Genomic DNA, 21,768 nt, shown 5'->3' with positions numbered 1-21,768 from the left:
AAAAGTAAGCTGATTCACATGACTATAACAGAGGCAAATTGTTTCACTCAATTTTTTTATTTTCTTCAATAAAGTTCTCTGTGTCTTTTAGGATTGTGCTAAATGAAACCCCAAATCAAAGAGAAACACTCACAAAATTTGTAAACTTACCCCTCCTGACAACTTAATCACCCTGACTTTGGAGCTGACATGTGGCCCATCTCCACTACCACTGTTCGCCCGCTGCATGACAGTCCTTTTCATTCCAGGTTTCATTTCCTGGGGCTGGCCTTGTATCGATGCCACTCTAGTAGTCTGTACTGGGGCTGGCAATTCGTCCATGTCAGGAGGCTTTGTTTGAAGTACTTTGTGAGATGGCTGGGCCGGAGTTTGAGGTACTGTTCTATTCTGTCTCAACTGTTTCATTGGTTTCATTGGTTGTCCTTGGTATTGCAAATTAGCACCAGCTTGTACAAAATTTGAAGTTTTGGGCTGAACATTTGTAATAGTGATGTCTTGCTTTTTTACAAGAAGTCTGTTTTTTACATTTTGCCTAACTTGTGCACCAGGATAAGGGAGCAAGGGACTCCCATTGGTGGGCGAGAGTGACGGCTGCTCCTCCTGCTGTACTGGGGGCTGTGGGGTATAAGGCTGCTGTTGCTGTTGTGCAAGTCTTTCAAGTAATTCCCTCTTTCTAGCACCAGCCTGCTGCTGCCGTCTTAGTTCCTTTTGTTTCAAGATTTCTTCTCTTAAACGTTTCTGTTCTTCTATCTTTAAACGATACAACCTGGTTTCTTCATCTTCATCAGGGAACTAAATAAGGAACATACATTTTTTTGTTAATATAGTGTAATGCATATGGCCAATCCAAATAACCAATCAGAACTACTAAAAATCGTATCTACTCAAAACCTTCATTCACTATTTGTGTAAAACCATTCAAAATCTGCTTTAAGATTTCCCCCCCCAGGATGTATTTCCCATTCAAATACAACTTCCTTGCCTCTGGAAGGGAAAGGTTACCCCCTAGCTAAAGCTAATTTGGGAATCTTATCAGAATATTAAAAATGAAAGCATGTAAATTTCTACTCATTTAGAAGTTTCTGAAACCAATTAAAGTATTCATTTAAGTTATCAAAATATGTTTCAAATGGAAATGGCAACATACCAAAGCAACCCGCTGTCACACACAGGTTTTATCTTGCTCTTTTCTGACAAACTAACAAAAGGTAGGGTAGTAAATGACCTGAAAGGCCCTGATTAGAACTATTGATTTTTCTTACAGAATTTTCAGGCTGATCTCAAACTCATTTGTCACACAATAATTGGTTATAATGAACAGCACAAGTCAATCTCTCTGACCTTGAACTCATGCACTCTCTTCAGAATCAAAATGTTGCCAAATGCAGTGTTGGAATATTAATGGTATATATAGAATCTTTTAATATTCTAGTCAACAGCCTTTCTGAAATCAACTTTACTGTGTGCCAAATAACCTTTGTAGAGGCTTTACAACTTTCCAAAAAAGTACTCATGAGAAAACAAAAACAAAATATTTAAAAACATTCTGATTATATATATTCTAAAAAATTTACATTTTCCCTTCCCCCCCCAGAATATTCATAACAAAATACTACCTCATCCATCCATTACTTATTTGGCAAACAATTTGAAACATGGTCAAAAACCAGGAAGCAAAATAAAAAGGTCTTTGCACAAACAAATTTAATACCCAAACCAAAAAACTGAAGCATTTTATTCATTCTCACTAAAGGTCTTTTTACTCTTACTTAAAACACAATACTGACAAGATTGGTTATTCAGCTTCTAAGTTTATAACAGACGAAGAACAGTAAATTAGGAGGAGGGAGTAAGGTAAACCTACAAAAATTAGAGAAGGACAACAGAAAAACCATTAAAAGTAGAAAAGAAAGTAGCCTAGGGCTGTATATGGTGACCAGATCTACATACTTCAATGGCTCCTAAAAGAGCTTATTGTACTACCAGAGTATATAGTAAGTTACATTAATAAGATGATACTAAGTCATCAAGAAAAAAGATTAAAACATGGACAGTCAATGTGCTCTCTTAGGAAAGCACAGAAATCTTTGATAACATTTAAAAAGGCTTCCATCAGATATGCTTATGCTCAAGGAGTAAATTCTTCAGGTATCCAGAAGAACTCAGTCCCTATGGATTTGAAATAGTTCTGCTTACACTGCAATGAGAATTGTCAACTATCTGTTTTGTCATCAATTAGTCACAACAATATATTAGCTTCATTCTGTGTGCCATCACTATTAACCATTTGTGCAAGTTTTGGGAAGTTAAGTCAATGGCAATATTAACCTGAATAAAAAAAAAAAGAGGAATATTAATTTTTTTTAATGTCAAATACAAACAATGCTGTCTGGGAGCTATTACTTTCCTTCAATAATGCAGTAAAACATTTTAAGTTATTAAGACTGCCCAAATTAGCATCTGTGATCATAGTTAAATAAATAACTTCTCATTGTTCATTAGGCAAATTCTAATTGGCCCTGAAAAATTTGTCTTCAATACTCTCATAAAAACTGCCTTAGAAAGCAAACTACTATTATGAAATTGGTAGAATCATATATAAATATTTATTATCAAGATAAATAAACCATTCCAAGAGACAAGCTGGGAAAAAAAGTTTAAAGTGGTAATCATTTTTATTTATCTTAATGTTTCTTTCTTTGTAATTATACCTCAAAGTAGAAGTTTCCCAAACCAGTATAGTTTTTAATCTACAGGGAAATTTATCACTATATGATGAAAAGTAATACGATGATGAAACCTTTTATAAAAGAATTATTTCTACAAAGCAAATAATCATCAACATATTTTGTTAATCCTATTACAAACTTGTTTAGCTTTACAATAAGCAAAATAATGGTCACTTTTTTCCATGAAGATGTTATGAATATTAAATTTGACAGCTAAAGGTAAAGAGACTAACATTAAGCATTAATAAAATGTGTGTAGAACAATCTGACTCAAATTATATTTTTGGATCTGTGATAAATGCCATAAAGTTGCTAGAAGTCCTCAGAGATGTTTTTAATGAAAAAAGATGATTTTCATTCACATGAACCAAATTAAAAGTCACTAGTGAAATATAAAAATATTAGTATTTTAAGATCAACAAAGCTCTAGGCTAAGGAGAAAAAATAGAATTTTAGTAGTTTCCTAGAATCTTGAATTTCAAAGATACTGAACACTGATCACACACACAGACACAGACAGACACACACACACACACACAAGAGTTTTCTAAAAGGCGCTTAATGCTAGCCTTGAAATAATATCACCAAAAATATCTTTGATATAAATAAAAATTTAATTGTATCAAAGGACAGATTCTATTGGTATCATTCAGATTGCCTTGATGCTTAACTCTGGCAACACATATGAATTTTATTAAATGAAAAGTTAAAGATACAATTTATCAATTACCTTCTTCACCTAAGACATCTATGTCAGCCCCTCCAAATTAAGCAAATTCAAAAAATTCCCCAAATCACCCTATCTTCTCCTAATGCATCTCTGTAAATAAATTGGCAAGAAAAAATAAATTTATAGGATATATCAGATTTACAAAATTTAGAATTTTTTTGCTTATTCATTTTATACTACATTTATTCCTTTTGTATACAAGTTATGCATTACATAGCTACATAAATATCACCAATAAATTTTTTTATCCAGTAAATAATTAGTGGCCAAAACCATATCAGGTGTGACAATACACAAAAATAAGGAATAAAGACCAAATGTACAAATAAACGAATCCAATGGAATATTTATCCATAGATGAAAGGTGCTATCTGATTTGATCTAAAATGATTCAAAAGAATTACAAGCTTGGAGAAGGTGAAGCTAGAGAATATTTCACCAATTCATTTCCAATTATAAGAGTCAGGAAAGAAATGTAAATGAGATAAGGTTGAACTAGATTAGGTTTCTGAAACTCCTTCCAGTCTTCCCATTTATAACCCTCTAACTTTAAAAATTTAAAAAAAAAAAAAAAAAAAAAAAAGGATTTCATGGAGCATTTGAATAAAGGAGGGAACTGACAAATTGAGTACATGATAGCTTTCCAAACAAGGGTTACATATTGAAAAGAGATCTATTTGTAGAAGTAAGCCTTCACAGAGGAGCAGAAGAGAAAGCTTAGAGGTTTAGACCTCAGCCAAAAATGACAGGAAGCCATGGATATTTTAGAGTGAGTGACACAGTCAAAACTACGCAGATATTCACTTTGCTTTCACAGGACCACTCCTAGAGATATCAATGTGAAAACTGAATATGCAATATACAGGAAAATAGTCAAGACAATAAATTAGGCCTCATGATGATTAGTAGTAACTTGTACATCTTAACGGATAAATGGTTAAAAGATAAATAACAGGAAAAGAAAGGACTAACTCATTTTGAGAAAAGGAAAATCCAGGAAAAAGTGGCAGGATCTTTTTGAGGAAAGCAAGACAGTGAAGAACTAATATATATGAATAGAAGATTTTGGTTTGACAGGTAGAAATGTATTAAAACAACAATCTTACCTCTGGTTCTGTTTTTACTTCTACTTTAGCTTGAACCACGGGACTGACTGGTTTAACTTTCATTTCAGTCTTTCCCTGTGGGGTTCTGACACCTACAACAGATCTTGAAGGGGGTGGGGTGCTTGTAATTGGTTTCACTTGTGCTGCAGGTGTAGTAGAGCAACGGTTGTTACTCATTTCTATAACATGGGATGGTGCTATTGGTAATTCACGCAAATTGCTATTTCTTGGAGCAGTTGGCTGCATTTGCTGAATTGGCCGCTTGACAACATTCTGTGAAGCTGCACTCTGTCATAAGAAAAAAGATACCTACTAATCAGAAGTAGATATTAGGGAAAAAATGTACATAAATAAGAAAACAGTACTATAATCAGGGTAATTCTCCTCACCCCCAGTCCCTCTGTTTATACTATTATTTACCCAAAACGTTGAAATCTCTGACATAATGAAGCACATAAATATTTTGTAATTCTATGCAAGAGATTTCCAGCTATGTTTTTTAAAACTTATGCAGTACCAGCTGAAACAATAGAGACAATGGTAACCAGTGTCAGACCAGCCAGTAGAGACATTATCAATAATAGGCTCATACTTCTACCCAAATTGGAAAAGCCAATTTGTCAGCATCAAACATGTGATTTAATATTCGTTTAGTATGAAAAAGAAAGTTGACTATCACAAGAGATGAACCTCATTGAAGGATAAGTATTTTAATAAAAATGGCCACTGATGGGCAAAAAACAAAAACACAAACACAAACATCCAGTAGACAAGGTAATTTTCCAAGAAGGTATGTCTCTTAGAAGAGGAAAAATATTCCAAAAGATGTGTACAGAGCCCACAACACTAATAAGCATGGCCTGAACCACATTAAAATATAATCGAGAGGGACAGCTAGGTGGCGCAGTAGATAAAACACCAGCTCTGAAGTCTAGAGGACCCGAGTTCAAATCTCATCTCTGACACAATACTTCCTAGCTGTGTGACCCTGGGCAAGTCACTTAATCCCAATTGCCTCAGCAAAAAAAAAAATAAATAAATAAAATAAAATATAATTGAGAAATACTTAACAATAAATTATGCAGCCTGCAGGGATGCTTTTGGACAGCATAGTGCCCTCCTCTCCAATTCCTATTTGATTTTGACAGCAATGCTTCAACGCAACATTTCTTAAACTAAGGGTCTAGACTCTAAAGTTTGGCAACAGTAAAGGCATCAAATATTCCGCCAAGATTTAATTCTTTATGCAAAAATAAACAAGCAATCCATCTCATTAGTATGCAAATGTGTTTTTGTGTTTAATAAATGACAAAAGTATATGCATACCAAAGAACTGTTTTAAAATAAATTTCTTTAGAATTTCTTGTCAATAAATGTTTGATTTGACTATTTTATTTACCTATATACATGGGGTCAATAAAAATATTTCAGACAAAAAAAGGTCATGAACAGAAAAAGTTTAAGAATTCCCATACTTTTAATAACATATCTTAGAATGGAAATATACACAGACAAGTTGTACACACAACACAGCCTTCTCCCATTAGAGTACAGTATATCTGAAGAGAGAAAGTGGGAAAAGTCATATCTTAGTGTAAGGATTATATTTTAGAGGGAGGTACTATGTGTGCAGTGTGAGAGTTCCAGAGTCTGAATTTGAATCCCATTTTTTGCTCGATACCTGTGAGGACCTTTCAAAAATCACCACCTCCCTCAGTCTTAAGTTTCCCTCTCTGCAAAATAAAGTCCATTTAATCTCTATATCTTTGATCTTAATAATGACAAAGGTCATACAAATAAGAGATGTTTTCCAGAAGATTCCTGAGGGAGATGGGAAACTGAAATAGCATTTTTTAATCAACAGGAACAGGAATAAAAAATTTCATTCTTTATACTGGTATTTTCAGTGCCTACCACAGTGTAAATGCTTAAGAGCTATTGCGCTCTGAGATGATTCAGTTTGCATGTTTTACACATAGAACTTATGAAATCTATCATTGTTTTAAAAAAGTTATGGATCATAACAATCCATCTTCCCATTAGAGCCCCATAACATTCACCGAGGGGATAAAAGAATAGCTTTTCAATAGTAGTCACAGCAGCTAATTTCTTCCTGAGATAAGGATTGTTAATAGTCATCTTTTTTACTTATAAGAAGAGACCAAAGTGGTAAATGTTCAAAACTGTAAGCCTTAAATAAAAGTGGAGACCACCTAAAAAGCATAGAATATGTATTTTAACATATTTAACATATATTGGACTACCTCCCAGCTCGAGGAGAGGTGGAGGGAAGGAGGGGGAAATTTTGGAACAAAAGGATTTGCAAGGCTCAATGATGGAAAAATTACCCATGCATATGTTTTGTAAATAAAAAGCTTTAATTTAAAAAAAAAAGTAACAGTTTTCTAATACTCTATTTTTTGTACCCCTCTCTATATGTATAGCCATTCTTTTTTAAAAATCTGAAGCTGAAACAAGAAAACAACTATAAAAATATTGGTTTTTCTTCAGAAAGTGTATGTGTTACATTTGAATACATATATGTAATAAGCACATGCATACATGCATGTGCATGCATATACACAACTGAAGTCATAAGTTTTCTAAATATTATCAATGAGAATATACGGGGCTGTTGGGGGGGAAGGAGGAAGAACTTAGGAGAAATATAATAAAAGTCTGTATAACAATGATTTAAAAGCATTCAAAATATTGATTTATACTTACATGTCTTGGACCCTGTCGCTGAGGGCACTGCATTCTATTGTTATTTTGCTGGGGCTGAGAAGTCTGCATGTGAGGCCTAAATGGTGGCTGAGACATGGGCATCAGAGGTGGTGGTGGGACAGAAAGGTGGTGGTGATGCTGATGCTGAGGCTGATGCTGCTGAGGTTGGTGCTGAGGCTGGTGTGGTGGTTGGTGCTGAGGTTGGTGCTGGGGTTGATGTTGGGGCTGGTGTGGAGGCTGATGCTGGGGTGGAGGCTGATGTGGAGGTTGGTGAGGAGGTTGGTGTTGGGGCTGAAGCGGGGGCTGGTGTTGGGGCTGATGCTGATGATGTTGTGGTTGATGCTGGGGCTGTTGTTGTTGATGTTGGGGCTGCTGCTGCTGTTGAGGCTGAGGCTGGGGTTGATGTGGTGGTGGTAATGGCGGATGCAAGGGTCCCTTCAAAATTCAATGAGAAAAAGAAAAAAAAATTAAGATACATATTTGCATTTATTTTACTCTAACATCAATTTCTTAGAAAAACCCAATCTTTGGGGGGACAAATTTTAGATGGTCCTAATTAAGTTTCATTTTAAGGTCTTTATTAATGATTGTAATATATTCTCATTTATGCTCAAGTATAACCTTAAAGTTTAATAATAATTATCCCTACTTTAATATGACTAAAATTTGGTTCTCTTCTAAGATAAATTCCATTCTTCAATATAAATATGCATGTTGAATCTATAAAATGTGTTGAATTTGAACTTATAAGAAACCAAAAATATCATATCTCTGATATTTTTATGGTGAACTTGAAGGAAAAAAAGATTCTTCTGTCAAAAAGGCTCTATAAAGACAGGGCATTATATCACACTCAAGATTCATTTTTATCAGCAGAGGGCACTCAAGACTTTCAAATAGTAATATTAAGTGGCCAGCATTATCAATATTTCTTATCCAGAATACATACAAATCTTTCCAGTACATCCTTTAGAAGAGTAATTTTAAATAACTTCACAATCCTCCCAGAATTAACTAACTTAAAAAATCATTTCAATGGTGAAAATAAAAAAAATTCTAATTTAATTAGCAGTAATATAAAATCTTAACATTAATTTGTTCATTTCCCAAAGAAGGTCATTGCTTTTGATTTTCAAATACTATTGCCACAAGTTAAATTATAGGGACATAGATTATATTTATAAAGTCCAGCAAATAAAGTATTAATAAGATTATTAAGCTAATCATCATTTTCTCAATGGCTACAAGATATATATCACTCTAAATGTCAAATTTGCCTAAATTTGATTGAAATGAAAGCAGTTTTATTATTCACCTTCCATACCTGCATGTTAGGCTGTGTGTGTGTTGGAAGAAATGGCTGTCCTGGGCCAGGTAAAAATGGTTGTCTAGGAGGAATGAAAGGCCGTGTATTTGCGGAGCCTGGTTGGTTGAAGTGAAGAATCCCCACTGGACCTGGAGGTTGAATGTTTGGTCTTACAGGCCTTTCTCTGGGAAATACTGGTTGCTGTCCCTGTTGATTAAATGCTGGTCCAGGCTGAGTAAAAGGCAAGGGATTCTGGGTAGGAACAGGATGACTGCTATTAAGAATCGTGGGAGGTGGTGGTGGTGGAGGGGGACTTCGTTGCTCAAACAAAGGATGGCTCGGGAACCTTGGTTCTCCTGAAACTGAATGATATTAAAAACATTATCTTCTTGATAGAGAATATGAACTTCTTAGTATCATTTTAAGATGAAACAGAATTAGGTTAACTATTACTGACTATAGGGTTGAAAGTTCAACTCAGACTCAAAGAACAAATTTTCCCCTTTCCGACCAAATCATGTCACTAGATGTGTTCTTCTTTTAAAATAACAGGTATAAACCAATTAAATTCAAATATATAGCTTAACATGTTACTCTAATTATGTTTCTGTTACTTTTCTTTAAAGGTTCTATGTTGACTTGGATAGTACTTCATTTTTTTCCTGATGATACATTTGAATGCTTATGACGAAAATTCATTTTAAAAATATAAACAAAATAAACAATTATTAAATATTTTCTATCTATTCATCCCTTTCTTGTTCAACATCTTAAAAAAAAAAAAAGGAAAGAAAGAAATCCCACATGCCTGGTGGAATGGAATTAAAACAACATATAAGTAACAAATTTAATACTAAGAACATAACTAGTAGACTTATATTAACAAAATTATTTGAAATCACGTAATTCCTTCTTAATATACCTCCTAAGAAGAAATGGTCTCTGTCCTGAGGAGGTGGTGGGGCTCTCCATTGGTCCTGGAGAGGAAGCCGTGGGGGCTGGCTAAAACTCGTAGGAACAGGCCCAGGAGTATGTTGTGGAAATTCTGGAGGAACCTAGTAAATAAAATAAAATTAAAAAAAAAAAAAAAAAAAAGAAATATAACCAAATTATGAAAAGGCTTGAAAATTTCTGAAATATTCACACAGAATATAAAGTTTTTCCTTGAAAATATTTATTGATTTATTAGTTATTTTTGATATTCTACATAAGTAGGCAATCAAAATGGGAAATGATACCTCTATATTAAATGGTATATCTAGAAGTGAATTCACTGTTTTAATAACATAGTTGTACATTCCACTATATGTACCACATGCTATTTTTCCCAAGCTTTATTGAAATCCATGTAATTATTGATCTTCTTTCCCATTAAAAAGCTGGATGTCTACTTTAGAAAATGCACCTGATATTTATCTGCTTAACTTTGCCACCTATTTGGTCAACCCTAAGCTACAGAAATGAAGCAGCTTTAGTTCAAAGAGGGAAAAAAAAATCAATTTGTAGAATAATAAAATTAAAAATATTGAATAAAATCATGGCTATTTTTGAAAATGTGTATATAGTTTTTAAAAACCAAATTACTCTAAATATTTAATAACCAATACAAAATGGTTTGACTGACAATAACAGTAACAGCTAATACAGCATACAAAGCCTTTTACATGTGTATATTATCTCTGTTGGTCCTCATAACAAACTTTTAAGGTAGTTATTCTTATTGTCTCACTTTAAGGATAAGAAAACGGAAGTTCAGGGTGGTTAAATGACCTACCCCATTGGTTACATATTTAGTAAGTTAAGGAAAAAAGCTCTTTTAAATAATTAAGCTATTAAGAATATTGCTTATATTCAGACTTATTAAGCAGTTAGAATTGGAAGTCTTTAGAGATCTTCTAGTCACAACTGCTTCATGTTAGTCAGCAGAGCCTGCAGGACATACCATATAAACAAATAAGCAAAAATATGATCATTTCAGAAGGAAGTGAATACTAAGTGGAGTAACAAGGAAGGTGCATTTTGAATAAAGCTTGGAAAACTAAGAGATAAGAGGACAGTACATTTCAGGTAGTAGGGCCATCCCACCCATGCCAAAAAATGGAGTTAGGAGATGGAATGACAAATTTGAAGGAAAGGACATTGGCCAATTTGGCTGGGAGGCAGAGTATGTGAAAGGTGATAAGGAATACATCGGAATAAGTAGGCTTAAGAAAGCTGAGGAATCTGCATTTAATTCTAGAAGAAACAGGAAATTACTGAATAGGGTTAGGTGCTTTAAGATAGACTCCAACTCCCTTCTGAAATACCATATTTTTAAAATATAGAGCTCCCATATAATTTCAGATGGCAAATAAATCAGTAGAAATGAATATTAGTAGCTAAAGATGAAAAGAACTTTACAAATGAGAATATACGCTTACTTATAAACTTTTTCACCTCTAACAAACATGTTATTTAATAAAATTACTTAATACAAATTGAAGACTACAAAAATACCTTGCTTTTTTATGTAATACTTCATAAATCATAATTTTATTTTGATTAGAATACACTGGGGAAAAAAAAAAAACAAGATTGCTTCACTATCTCTTGCTAAATATCTACTGGGAATTTCAAAACAGGTCCAATTTGTACTCACCTTTCTTCTGCCACTAATGAAGTCTTTATTCTACAACTGAAACTCTTCTGGTTCTTATAATTCATCAAGTGTATATATATGCATACATACAAACGTATATGTTCATATATACGTATCAATAAACAATGAGCAAATTCTTATTTATATAAAGAATAAATTTTGTAATTCATTTGCATGTTTATGTATAGAAAATAAACCATCATAATTTATTCATTTAAATTTATATAGTGACAAGAAAGATATTAAATATCAAAACTGGTATACCAACTAAGACTCTGATTCTAAAGAAATAGGATTCTTTCCTTCATGTCATGCTGTATCTCTAAATTTCTCCCTCAGTCCATTTCCCCTCCTACAATATTAACCCTTCTCTTACTATCAAGTGACTCCCTTTTACTTTATAACACACCTCTTCTCCTTAAGAAACTTTCATATCAATCTACCCTTTTTCTCAAAGCTTTAGTCGCATCTCTCTCTTCCCTCTTACAGTCAAGTCTTTAATTAAAAATAAATAAATAAATAAATGAAAATTTTAAAACAAAAAAACCACCAACAATCCACACTTACTGCCTCGAGGGCAAAAACTGATTCTTTTTTTGTGTCAGAAACATTTAATACAGTGTGTATCTCTCTCTTTCCCCCTGATCCCTCCATTCCCCTCCTCTTCTCCCTCTCTTCTCTCTACAAAGCACATTAGCTTGAAATGAGTCTTACTAAATTATACTACTTCCAAACCATGTAATTCAATTGCCATAGTATCAAATGCCTATATCTGACTAAAATAAACTGGGGAGAAAACTAAAATAAAGCTCAGTAACTTCAGTGTCTTTCGAATTAACTATCTGTAAAATTTCAATTTGTAGATCTGAAAAGTCTAAATACATGCATGTTAATTTATTTACTTGCTTACTTTATTTAGGGTAGAAGTTACATGTTATTGATAAATTACAACTAATGGATCTAGTTAAAAAATGTTTATTAATATTCTGATCTAAAAAAGAATTAGAAGTCTACTAATATGCCAGAGATCTCCGTCTTAGTATCTCTTATTTTGTTTAAGTCACCCTCAAAATCCCTCAACATCATTCTCCATTAGCTACTCATTTGCTCTTTCAAATTTGTGATGAGGTAGTCCTTCTCTTGGTTTAGTCCAACCCCACTCTATGTTTCTGCTTTTGATCCCTTTTCCCCTACTATTTCTTCCAAGAGCTTGCTATTTTGATCACTGCTTCACACCCCACTTCAACTTTTCACCTTTTTGTCTATTTCTTTCTTCCCAGATTCCTATAAATCCAAAAGTCCCAATATCCTGACCACCTTTGCATGGTCCTTACCACCCTCTCAAAGTTAACACCTTAAATTTTTCTCCTCTGTTTAATATCCAACCTCCTAGAAAAGCCATTGATATTCATTGTTTTTATTTCCCCTGATCCCCTCTTGACTTTGATTTCTAGTTTCACCACTAACGTGAAACTACTTTCTATGCTTATGAATAGAGAGCAGCCTTTTTTTCTTAGTTCTCATTTTTCTTGATCTCTTTGGCATTATTTGACATTGTTGATTGTTTCCTCCCTCTTTTACTCTCTCCTCTCTGGATTTTCATTAGACTGCTCATTCCAGTTCTTCTCCTTGTTTGACTACTCCTTAATCTCCCTTGCTAGATTATCATCAATGTCTCATGTTATAATGGCAGGTGGATTCCACGCCCACTTGGGAAGGCTCAGATATGGGTATATCTGTCTCTCTAACATCTCATCTCATGAGCTCAATCCAGACAAAATGGCAATCAATTTAATTCTCACATTGAGCTATCTTAACTCTGTCCTTTTACCTCATGTTTTCTTTCCCTTTTTCAAAGTATCAGAAAATAACCACTGCCTCATTCAAGTCATCTGCCATTAAAATTTTAATTCCCTCAATATCCTTTGAGGACATTAAGTTTTTAGGGGAATAGTTTTTTCTTTTTCCCTTGTTAGAATGTTAACAAAACATGTTCATATAGTTCCGTTTAGTTGCTCAAATAAGCCTACTTTTATAAGTTTCTCTGGAATCTTTCCCTGGTCTTTTTAACTGGACTACTCAAATATCATCTACTACACTAACAATCTTTATTATTGCCCCTCTGGGATCATGTATAACTTTGCATTAAATTATTCTTATTTTTAAGCTGAAATCTTTTTTTGGGGGGAGGGGAATGTTCTCATGTTGGTTTTTCAATGCAACTTCTAAAAAACTACGATGCTAATAAAGAGAATCCAACATCTCCTTTTCAGAAAAAAGTTCTAGGTCTGTAGATCCTGACTTATTTCCTTGTTACTTTGTTTCTTTCTGGATGCTTACAATATTTTTTCAGTGGTGAGGGTTATGCTATTCTTAGTAATCTTCAACTTGTGATTCTTTCTAGAAACTAGTGAATTTTTACTGCCTTATTATCTTCTAGTTTTATTATTATTAGTTACTATCTTATTATCCTCTGATTTTAAGAAATCTGAGCAGTTTTCATTGATGATTTCTTAACACAGTATGCAGCCTTTAAAAAAAAAAAAATTATGGATTTTAGAATCCAAAAATTATTACCTCCTTTGTTTTCTATGTCATTTTTAAGATAACAAATATCTTACATTTTCTGTTCTTACAATCTTCTGATTTTGTTCTGATAGTCTAACTGTCTTTTAAATCACTGATTAGTCTAGTGTGATTTTCAAGGAGTGATTTTCTTGTGAGTTTTATTAATTTATCTTCTACGCTATTAATTCTCCTTTCAATTCTTTCTTTAAAAGCTTTATTTCATTCCCCCCCCCCCCCCCCTTGGTTTACTTCTAGATATTTATGTACTCTGAATGGAAAATCCACTTTTTCCTTAGGGACTCTTTATAGTTATTGAGACAATTTTTAAGGGATCTTTAGACTTATAATATTTTTAAAATAATGATCATTATTTCCTCTTGATTTGCTCATGTTTTCAGTTTTATTTCCTAAATTGGGATTTAATAAATACTTTTCTGCTGATCTTTTACTCAATTCCTTTTTCATCCTACATATACAACCACAAGCCAAGTCTTCTCCTAGTCAAAAAACTCCAACAGCTCTCTATTACCTCTAAAAGAGCCTTATTTGGGCCCTTAAAAGCCTTTCATGATCTTACTCCAGCTCATCTTTCCAAGTTTGTGTCACATTACTTCCCTTCAAGCATTCTACAATGCAAGCAACTTAGCTCCCTTCCTTTTAAAAATAGGAAGATGCCCTTTCACATCTGTGTCTTTGCACTATCCCTATTTCCAGAATGTATTCCCTCTTCCCCTCTACTTTTAGAACTTCAGATGAATCTTATCTCATGGGTTATCATCTTCAGGAAACCTTTTCTAATCTCTTAAATATTAGTAGTTTTAATGAACTTTGACTTTTAAATGTCTTCTCCTTCTTTCCCTCCTTTCCTCTGTGAGAATGGAAGCTGCCTTAGAAATGGAATTGTTTTTCATTTTGCCTTTGTATATACATCATTTTTAACAAACTATAGATGATTCATAAATATATGTTACCTTAGCTTGTTCCATGAATGAATGAGAGAAGTATGAGGGATATCTAATATGATAAATCAAGATCAAGTTTCAAGATCCTTGTGTCAGGTTGGAATGCTGGGGTAAAATCAATAATCTTAAATTTCACAGGAGGAAAATGTAAAGTTTAAATTTAAGTATTAAAATTCAACTGTCAAAGAATAAGGGAAGCAATTCATATATATATATACAAAACCATGAAATAAGCCACACAATTTTTAATGTCTGCAAAGAGCTGAAATTTTAAAGGTAATTCTTAAAGTTGCCTAGCATAAAACTCAATTTCTATAAATTCAAAGGATATAGATTTGAGTCAAATCTACTGGAATTTGAATTTGAGAATCTGGACTACTTGGATTTTTCAACCTCAGTCTTTTCGCTGAATAAAGATTTACTTAGCACTGTTTAAGAAATATTAAAATGGATAATTAGGCTAAGATTTTTATAAGATAATTAAGCCTAAAGAAAAACATGAGTGTTAGAGGTCTGTAAAGGTTCTATTAAGTGAGGAAAAACCTAATATATATTAAAATATGAAAAGAAGGATTTTGATAGCTTTTAAGATATAGTCAACATTCATATATATGCATACACACACACACACATACATGTATATGCATATAAAAGTGCTGAATAACTCATGAATCATCAGAACATGAAAAGATCATATGGGAAGAGATCAACAAAACCAAAATTCCAAAAGATGAAATATTTATGGTCCAAAATGCATTTCAGTTCATTCAAAGGAGTATTTTAAAATGTCTATAGAATTAGTAAGCATTCAAATAATCTCTCAGCAAATCCCTGCAATCCTTAGAAACCCAAGCAGTAACATATTTTTGTAGCAGTCTGAGATTTTTATTAAAAACTAACGGTGTCCCTCTCGTTCTCTCTAAAATGTCTCTAAAATGGCTATTTTAGGAACAACTAGTTTTGAGAAAAGGATGAAAAGGATGAGAAGATTTTCCTCAGATTTAACCTTGAAGGTAAGTTTTTTAAAAATTAGCAGGACTTCCAAAGGAGAAGAAGCCACTCAAGTTTTTCTTGTTAAATTTTACCTTATCTATAATGAGAAAGTTTATCTTTGAGGGGGAACTTGAAATAAACTCTCTAATGGAAGGAACTGAAAGCAACCATGAGGGGATCCCATAAAAGGTTAAGTATGAGATCTCATGTGTCCAATATAATGAAAGCTTTTGCATTAGGGCACCTAATCGCTAAAATGAAGTCAGAGAATTCATAAATAATTACAATTTTCATTAAATAACTAAAGTTAAGCCCCATTCGTTAGGTAACTCCAGAGTTATATGACCTCTTAGGGAATTTAGATATCAAATAAAAGATAAATGTTATACATGTACATGCACATTGAAGGACAGACAAAGAGAGAAAAAGAAAGACGAAAGAAGAAAGGAAGGGCTTATCCTTCAGAATGCATTTAGAACCTGATTTAAACTATTCCAGCAGCCATGGATGAAAACAGAAAAGCAGATGAAAGAAAACTCAACTGCCTAACTGCAGAAGAAAAGGAAAAAATTTCTATGATTTGGAATGCTAAAGAATTCAACTCTTTGAATTAGTTTGTCCTCTGCACCTATAAAAAGAAAAAAATGACATAAACTAGAAAGTTTTTAATTGGCAGTTAATCTGGAAGTAAGCTGGGTATCATACCAAGAGAATTACAGAATAAAACCTGACTTCTATAAATTTATAATCTGAAATGTGAACAGAGTACAGTCAATAATATACATTTTTAACAGAATAAAAAACTTTAAATTACATAAATTTAAAGCTTTTATAGTACAAATATTAGTAACATAATAATATTAGTGTTTGCTGTCTTATTACTTTAGCATTACATTGAATGACTATATACACAAAGAACTGTACTTATTAAAAGTGCAGTTAAGTAACTATAAAATCAGATGGAAATCAAAAACAATAACCATTGGGATTTCAGGTCCAGACTAGATGGGTTAAATTAAACAGTTATCTGATTAATATGGAAAGATTTCCCAAAAGGACACAGGATTTCAGAAGTTCATGACTTTATAAAGAAATGGCTTTGCAGGATAGATGGCAAAGTATACAAATAAATCACTCTGGAGAAAACTTAAGATAATAGTATATTATCCAGAATGGTTTTAAGTACTCGAATGAGGAATTTGTGTTTTGGCACCCCTTTAAGAATATTGTTTTGGTAGTTGTGGGGAAGACAAATTAGGAAGGGGACTATATGCAAAGAAACTAATTAAGGGACTGATTAGATGAAAAGAGGTGAAGAGGGCCTGAATTAGGGTAGTAGTCACATGAATAGAGAAAAAGAATTGAATTCTAGAGATCTTGTGGAGAAAGAATTAACAAGATATAGTAGGGGAGGAAAGTAAAGAGCCATAGATGGTTCTAAGACTGGTTGCCTGGAAGACTGGAGGTATTTTCAAAAGAATCAGAGAAGTTTTGGAGAGGCATAGATAGAAGAGGGAATATAAAGTTCCCTTTTAGGCATACTCTATTTGAGAAGTCCAATAGAAATCCCAGTTAAGATTTCCAATGTTGAAATTAAAATTCAGGAATATCAGACATGCATCTATAAAATCTATGATAACTGAACACTTGGAAGCTGATAAAATCTTCAAGAAAGGCTAAAGAGAGTGAAGAATGCCCTGGTTATACAGCTATTAAGTGGCAGATACAGGATTAGGAACCATTTTTTTTCCAACTCTGTTCAGAGCTTTTTATCCTAACATTATTTACAAATTTACTATGGCAAACTTGTCTTTATGTTAAAAAGTGAAAGATTAGCAATCTAAAGACTAGTCAAAATGTAATCTTCATTAACTTTTCTTTTTTAATGTGTGAGACATAACTACATAGAATTTGATATTTATTATTTGATATTATTTGATAATTATTTCTACCAAAACTATAATGTGGTTATTTTCCATAATTCATCACATAGTCACAAATCCTTCCTTCAACATGACTTTTATACACTTAAGCAATCCTGTCTCCTAACAGAACATAAGATATGGCTACTTTAATCCTTTCAAAAAATTGTATTATTTTGTATTTTCTTTTTATCCCTTTAAATATCCTTCCTAGTTAAGAAATTAACATTCTCTCATATAATTCCTATACAAATTGTACTTTTACTTTTCTACATCTCTTGTTAATTACATGATTTTATCTGTAATAATCTATTCATAGGATGCTGATAACTTTGGTTGCCAACCCCCCCCCCCCACCAAAAAAGACGAAAACTCTGCATAAATTGCTTAGCACAAAGTTAATCTTATAATACAAGGCATAAAGAGGATCTAAAGGCTATTATATGACTTATCAGCCTGCCTGAAAGGGTCACTCTGTACACTTTCATAAGACTAATTAAATACCTTAACAATGTCATTGAAACTTCATGAATCTTTCAATAAATTACAGCCTTCCTCTACAACATGTTTTCATTTATTAATCTAACTTAAAATGCAAAGTGCTATATAAAAAACCCTTCCACAGTTAAGTAGGGCCACTCAGTTAATACTGATTATATGGTTTAAATGCAAAGAATAATGATCCCTGTAACCTATGACACAATTAAAACTTATCACAATCTTTCACAAGATGTTAATCCTCTTATTTCAACACTGACCACAGTTTTTGCTTTTTTAAAAATCTTTCCCTAAAAACCTATTTTGGAAGATATTTTGCAACTCATAAGGCAAGAAGAAAGCTGTATATGGAATAGTTCTAGAAACTTAAAAATAAATAGGTATCAGCCAATCTTAGTCTTCACACTATAACTAAAATTGTAAAGTGAATTGACAGTTCATAAATGAGCACAATACTGATACCACAGGCTCCCAACTCTTATAAGGGCTCTACTAAGGACTGAAATGTTTCTTGATGACAGGAAAGTACTGGCTAGCAAATACACAAAGTCATCTTTGTTTTCATTTAAGTGTTATACGTATATGCTTTTCAACGACAGCTTATTTCATACATGCTAAAACTGATATTCAATGCTTAAGCAATTTTATTCTAGCCACAAATTTCTAATACAATTAAGATTCAAAATATCAGATATAATCTTACTTCTAGCCATTTCGCTAAAGTACAGTTTATAATTAATCCAGTCTTCAGATAGTCTTCATTAAAAATACACATTTCCATAACACCCACTACAATAAATAGAAATATAAAAACTATTTGAAGTTTTAGAAAATTCTACTTATTTTCAGGATTATAGAAACTAAAGGTTTTATGCCATTACTAAGTAGCTTGTACATACAATGCCTATTTCAAAAAAGAGAATTTGACTTGACATAGGAGATAATGTTAAGTTCAAAATTAACCAATTTTAAATTCCATTTTTACTAGAAGAGAGGGGAAAAAAAGCAGAGGTAGCTAGCAAAGCAGTTTGTAGAGTCAGAAAAGACTACAAGGTTCTCTTTAAATCTTCTATAAGAAAAGAAAGGTCAGTCTTTAATATTTAAAAAAGATCAGTGATTTTAACTCTGTAGCCACTTTGTCCACTGATATAAGATGACAACTTACTACCATCTCCAACTTAGGCCCTTCTTTCCTCTGACACTGCCACCATCCAGGTACAGGCCTCATCACATCATCCCTGGACTAGTGCAGTAGCCTGGCTGGTGGGTCAGCCAGCCTCAAGTCTCTTCTCACTCTAATTCATCTTGAGCTACCAAAACAATGTTCGTAAAATGAAGTGCCACCCCTCTTCATATCTGCCTTCTGGCTTCACTGGCTTCCTTCAAGTCTCGGCTAAAATCTACTCTTCTACAGGATGCCTTTACCAATCTTTTAAATTCTAGTTCCTCCCCTCTACTAATTATTTCCAATTTATTTTGAATATAATTTTTTGGTACATAGTTGTTGGTATGTTGTTACTTGAGAGCAGGCACTGTGATCTGCCTTTTTCTGTATCCTTAAGCCCTTCACATAGTACCAAGACATAGTACCATTAGTTATTGGGTAACCCAAAACCTATGATGTGACATCCAGTAATCTAGCAATGAACCTCTGCCAACTTCACTGGGCTAATTCTCAGGAAAGATACAAGTACATAAATCTACAGATATATTCAAGTTTACTCTGACCTGCAGAACTCAGTGCTGCTTTTGAGAATTCTAGGCCATTTCCACACTACACATAGATATTAAAATTCAATTTTTATCAACATCTTCCCCTAAAAAAAAATCCCAAATAATTACATATTTTGGTGCTTCACCAATTTGAGTTTTGAAGCTTATTACTTCCTTCCATAATACAAAATAAAACATCAGCTCACATAAATAGCTCTAAAATAGAAGTACTATGCACGCCAATTGGAGAAAGATACATATCTTTACATATCATATACAAAATATGTATATACATATCATATATAAAACTTCTAAATCCAATCCAGAAACTGTACCAAAAATGAACTCCCATGCATGTTCCTTCCTTAGTAATTCCGCTCAAGATAAGAAAGCACTAATCCTTCCCTATACAACCTTGAATAAAGTATCGACCATAATTTTTATACAGAATGTGGCAATATTTCTAACATGAATCACCAGATTATCATGTGGAGAGAAATATGATTAGTTATAGTTAAAAAACAAGAAACCACATTTTATCATCAGAATTCTTGCTAATTTTTAGTTTGTGTAGTTTTTGCTTTAGAGTTATGTATGTATGTATATTTTTGTGATAATCTGCAAAAATTTCAATGTGTTTGGAAATATATATGCAACTGTTATGACAGGTAAGTCAACTGGACAACAAGGCAAGAAAATGGGAAGTTACTGATGACTAAAAATATTTAATCTACTACCTGAATAACTAAACCAATAGTTGAAGTAAATAAAGTCAGCTTTTCATTAAAGAAGGTATGACTTTCTAGGCCAGGATTTTTCAAAAATGACCAGGAATGAAAAAACCCATCCCAAAACAAAATCCAACAACAATTACTTCAAAAACCAAACAAAGCAACCAACCACCAGAGACACTAAAGGCAGCAGGACTGAGAAAAGATAAAAACACTATTATATTATTAGTTACTATGAATTTGCCTAACTGTAATGGATATAAATTTTGAATTATGACAAACTATTTGTGTACATTTTAATTCAGCATTCCCATTACAGGTACAATACCTCAAAGAAATCAAAAGAAAAGTGAAGTTCTGATATGTACAATATTACTAAAAAAGCAGAATTCTTTGATATATTAAGCAACTGGAATAAAGTTGATGCTCATCATCTGAGGAATGGCTGAAAAGACTACTATATATTAATATAATGGATTAGTATTGAGTAATAAGACATGATGATTAAGATTTCAGAAAAACGTGGGAAAAAATATATAAACTGATGTACAGAGAAACAAGAGATGGGGCACTACCTGCACTTCAGGTACAACTGGTATACAGAATTTTTAGATCAGGAAACAACCTCTGTTGATGAAGATTTTATTGGTAGGATACTGAATGGTTAAATGATGTACCCAAGCTGACATGGCCAGCAAGTGTCAGAGACTGAACTTAAACTCAGGGCCTTCTAACTCTAAGACCAGATCTCTATTCATTACCCAACTTCAGGAGAATTAAGAGCATAAATAACATGACAACAATGCAAATTAAAAGATCACAGTTAGAAGAAAGATGCACAATAAATAGTAGGAAAACCACTGAAGGTGCCAGGAAATATATAGTGAAATGTACATTCCTTCTCACAACAGAAAAATGAGAAAATAGTGCGCGTGTGTGTGTGTGTGTGTGTGTGTGTGTGTATATATATATATGATAAATTGAAGGGGTTTGCTTAATTGTTTTTCTTTGTTTCCAGAAACAATTTCAATTTGGGAGGTAGGAAGGGAGATGACTATGATATGAAGACAAAAGACACAACTAAAAGGTATTCAATAAACATAGTCCATTTCATGACTACAAAATGTTTGGAAACCTCTGAACTA

The 21,768-nt window shown here is 32.9% G+C and overlaps 1 protein-coding gene across 9 annotated transcripts in view; it reads right to left on the bottom strand.

Moving 5' to 3' along the window:
• RBM33 (RNA binding motif protein 33) overlaps positions 1-21,768 on the bottom strand; it is a 168,479-nt gene that overhangs the window by 66,989 nt on the left and 79,722 nt on the right. For all 9 annotated transcript variants that reach the window (XM_031939523.1, XM_031939520.1, XM_031939521.1 and 6 more), the window contains 5 exons: positions 9,521-9,653; positions 8,617-8,960; positions 7,293-7,727; positions 4,566-4,853; positions 151-792 (listed from right to left, as the gene is read on the bottom strand). In XM_031939523.1, coding sequence (XP_031795383.1) covers positions 151-792; positions 4,566-4,853; positions 7,293-7,727; positions 8,617-8,960; positions 9,521-9,653 — 1,842 coding nt within the window. The remainder of the gene's footprint in view (positions 1-150; positions 793-4,565; positions 4,854-7,292; positions 7,728-8,616; positions 8,961-9,520; positions 9,654-21,768) is intronic.

Source organism: Sarcophilus harrisii, chromosome 5 (genome assembly GCF_902635505.1).
Source record: "Sarcophilus harrisii chromosome 5, mSarHar1.11, whole genome shotgun sequence".
NCBI classification, from domain to species: domain Eukaryota; kingdom Metazoa; phylum Chordata; class Mammalia; order Dasyuromorphia; family Dasyuridae; genus Sarcophilus; species Sarcophilus harrisii.
The sequence above is the reverse complement of the archived record's forward strand: the minus strand, read 5'-3'. Positions and strand labels throughout refer to the sequence as shown.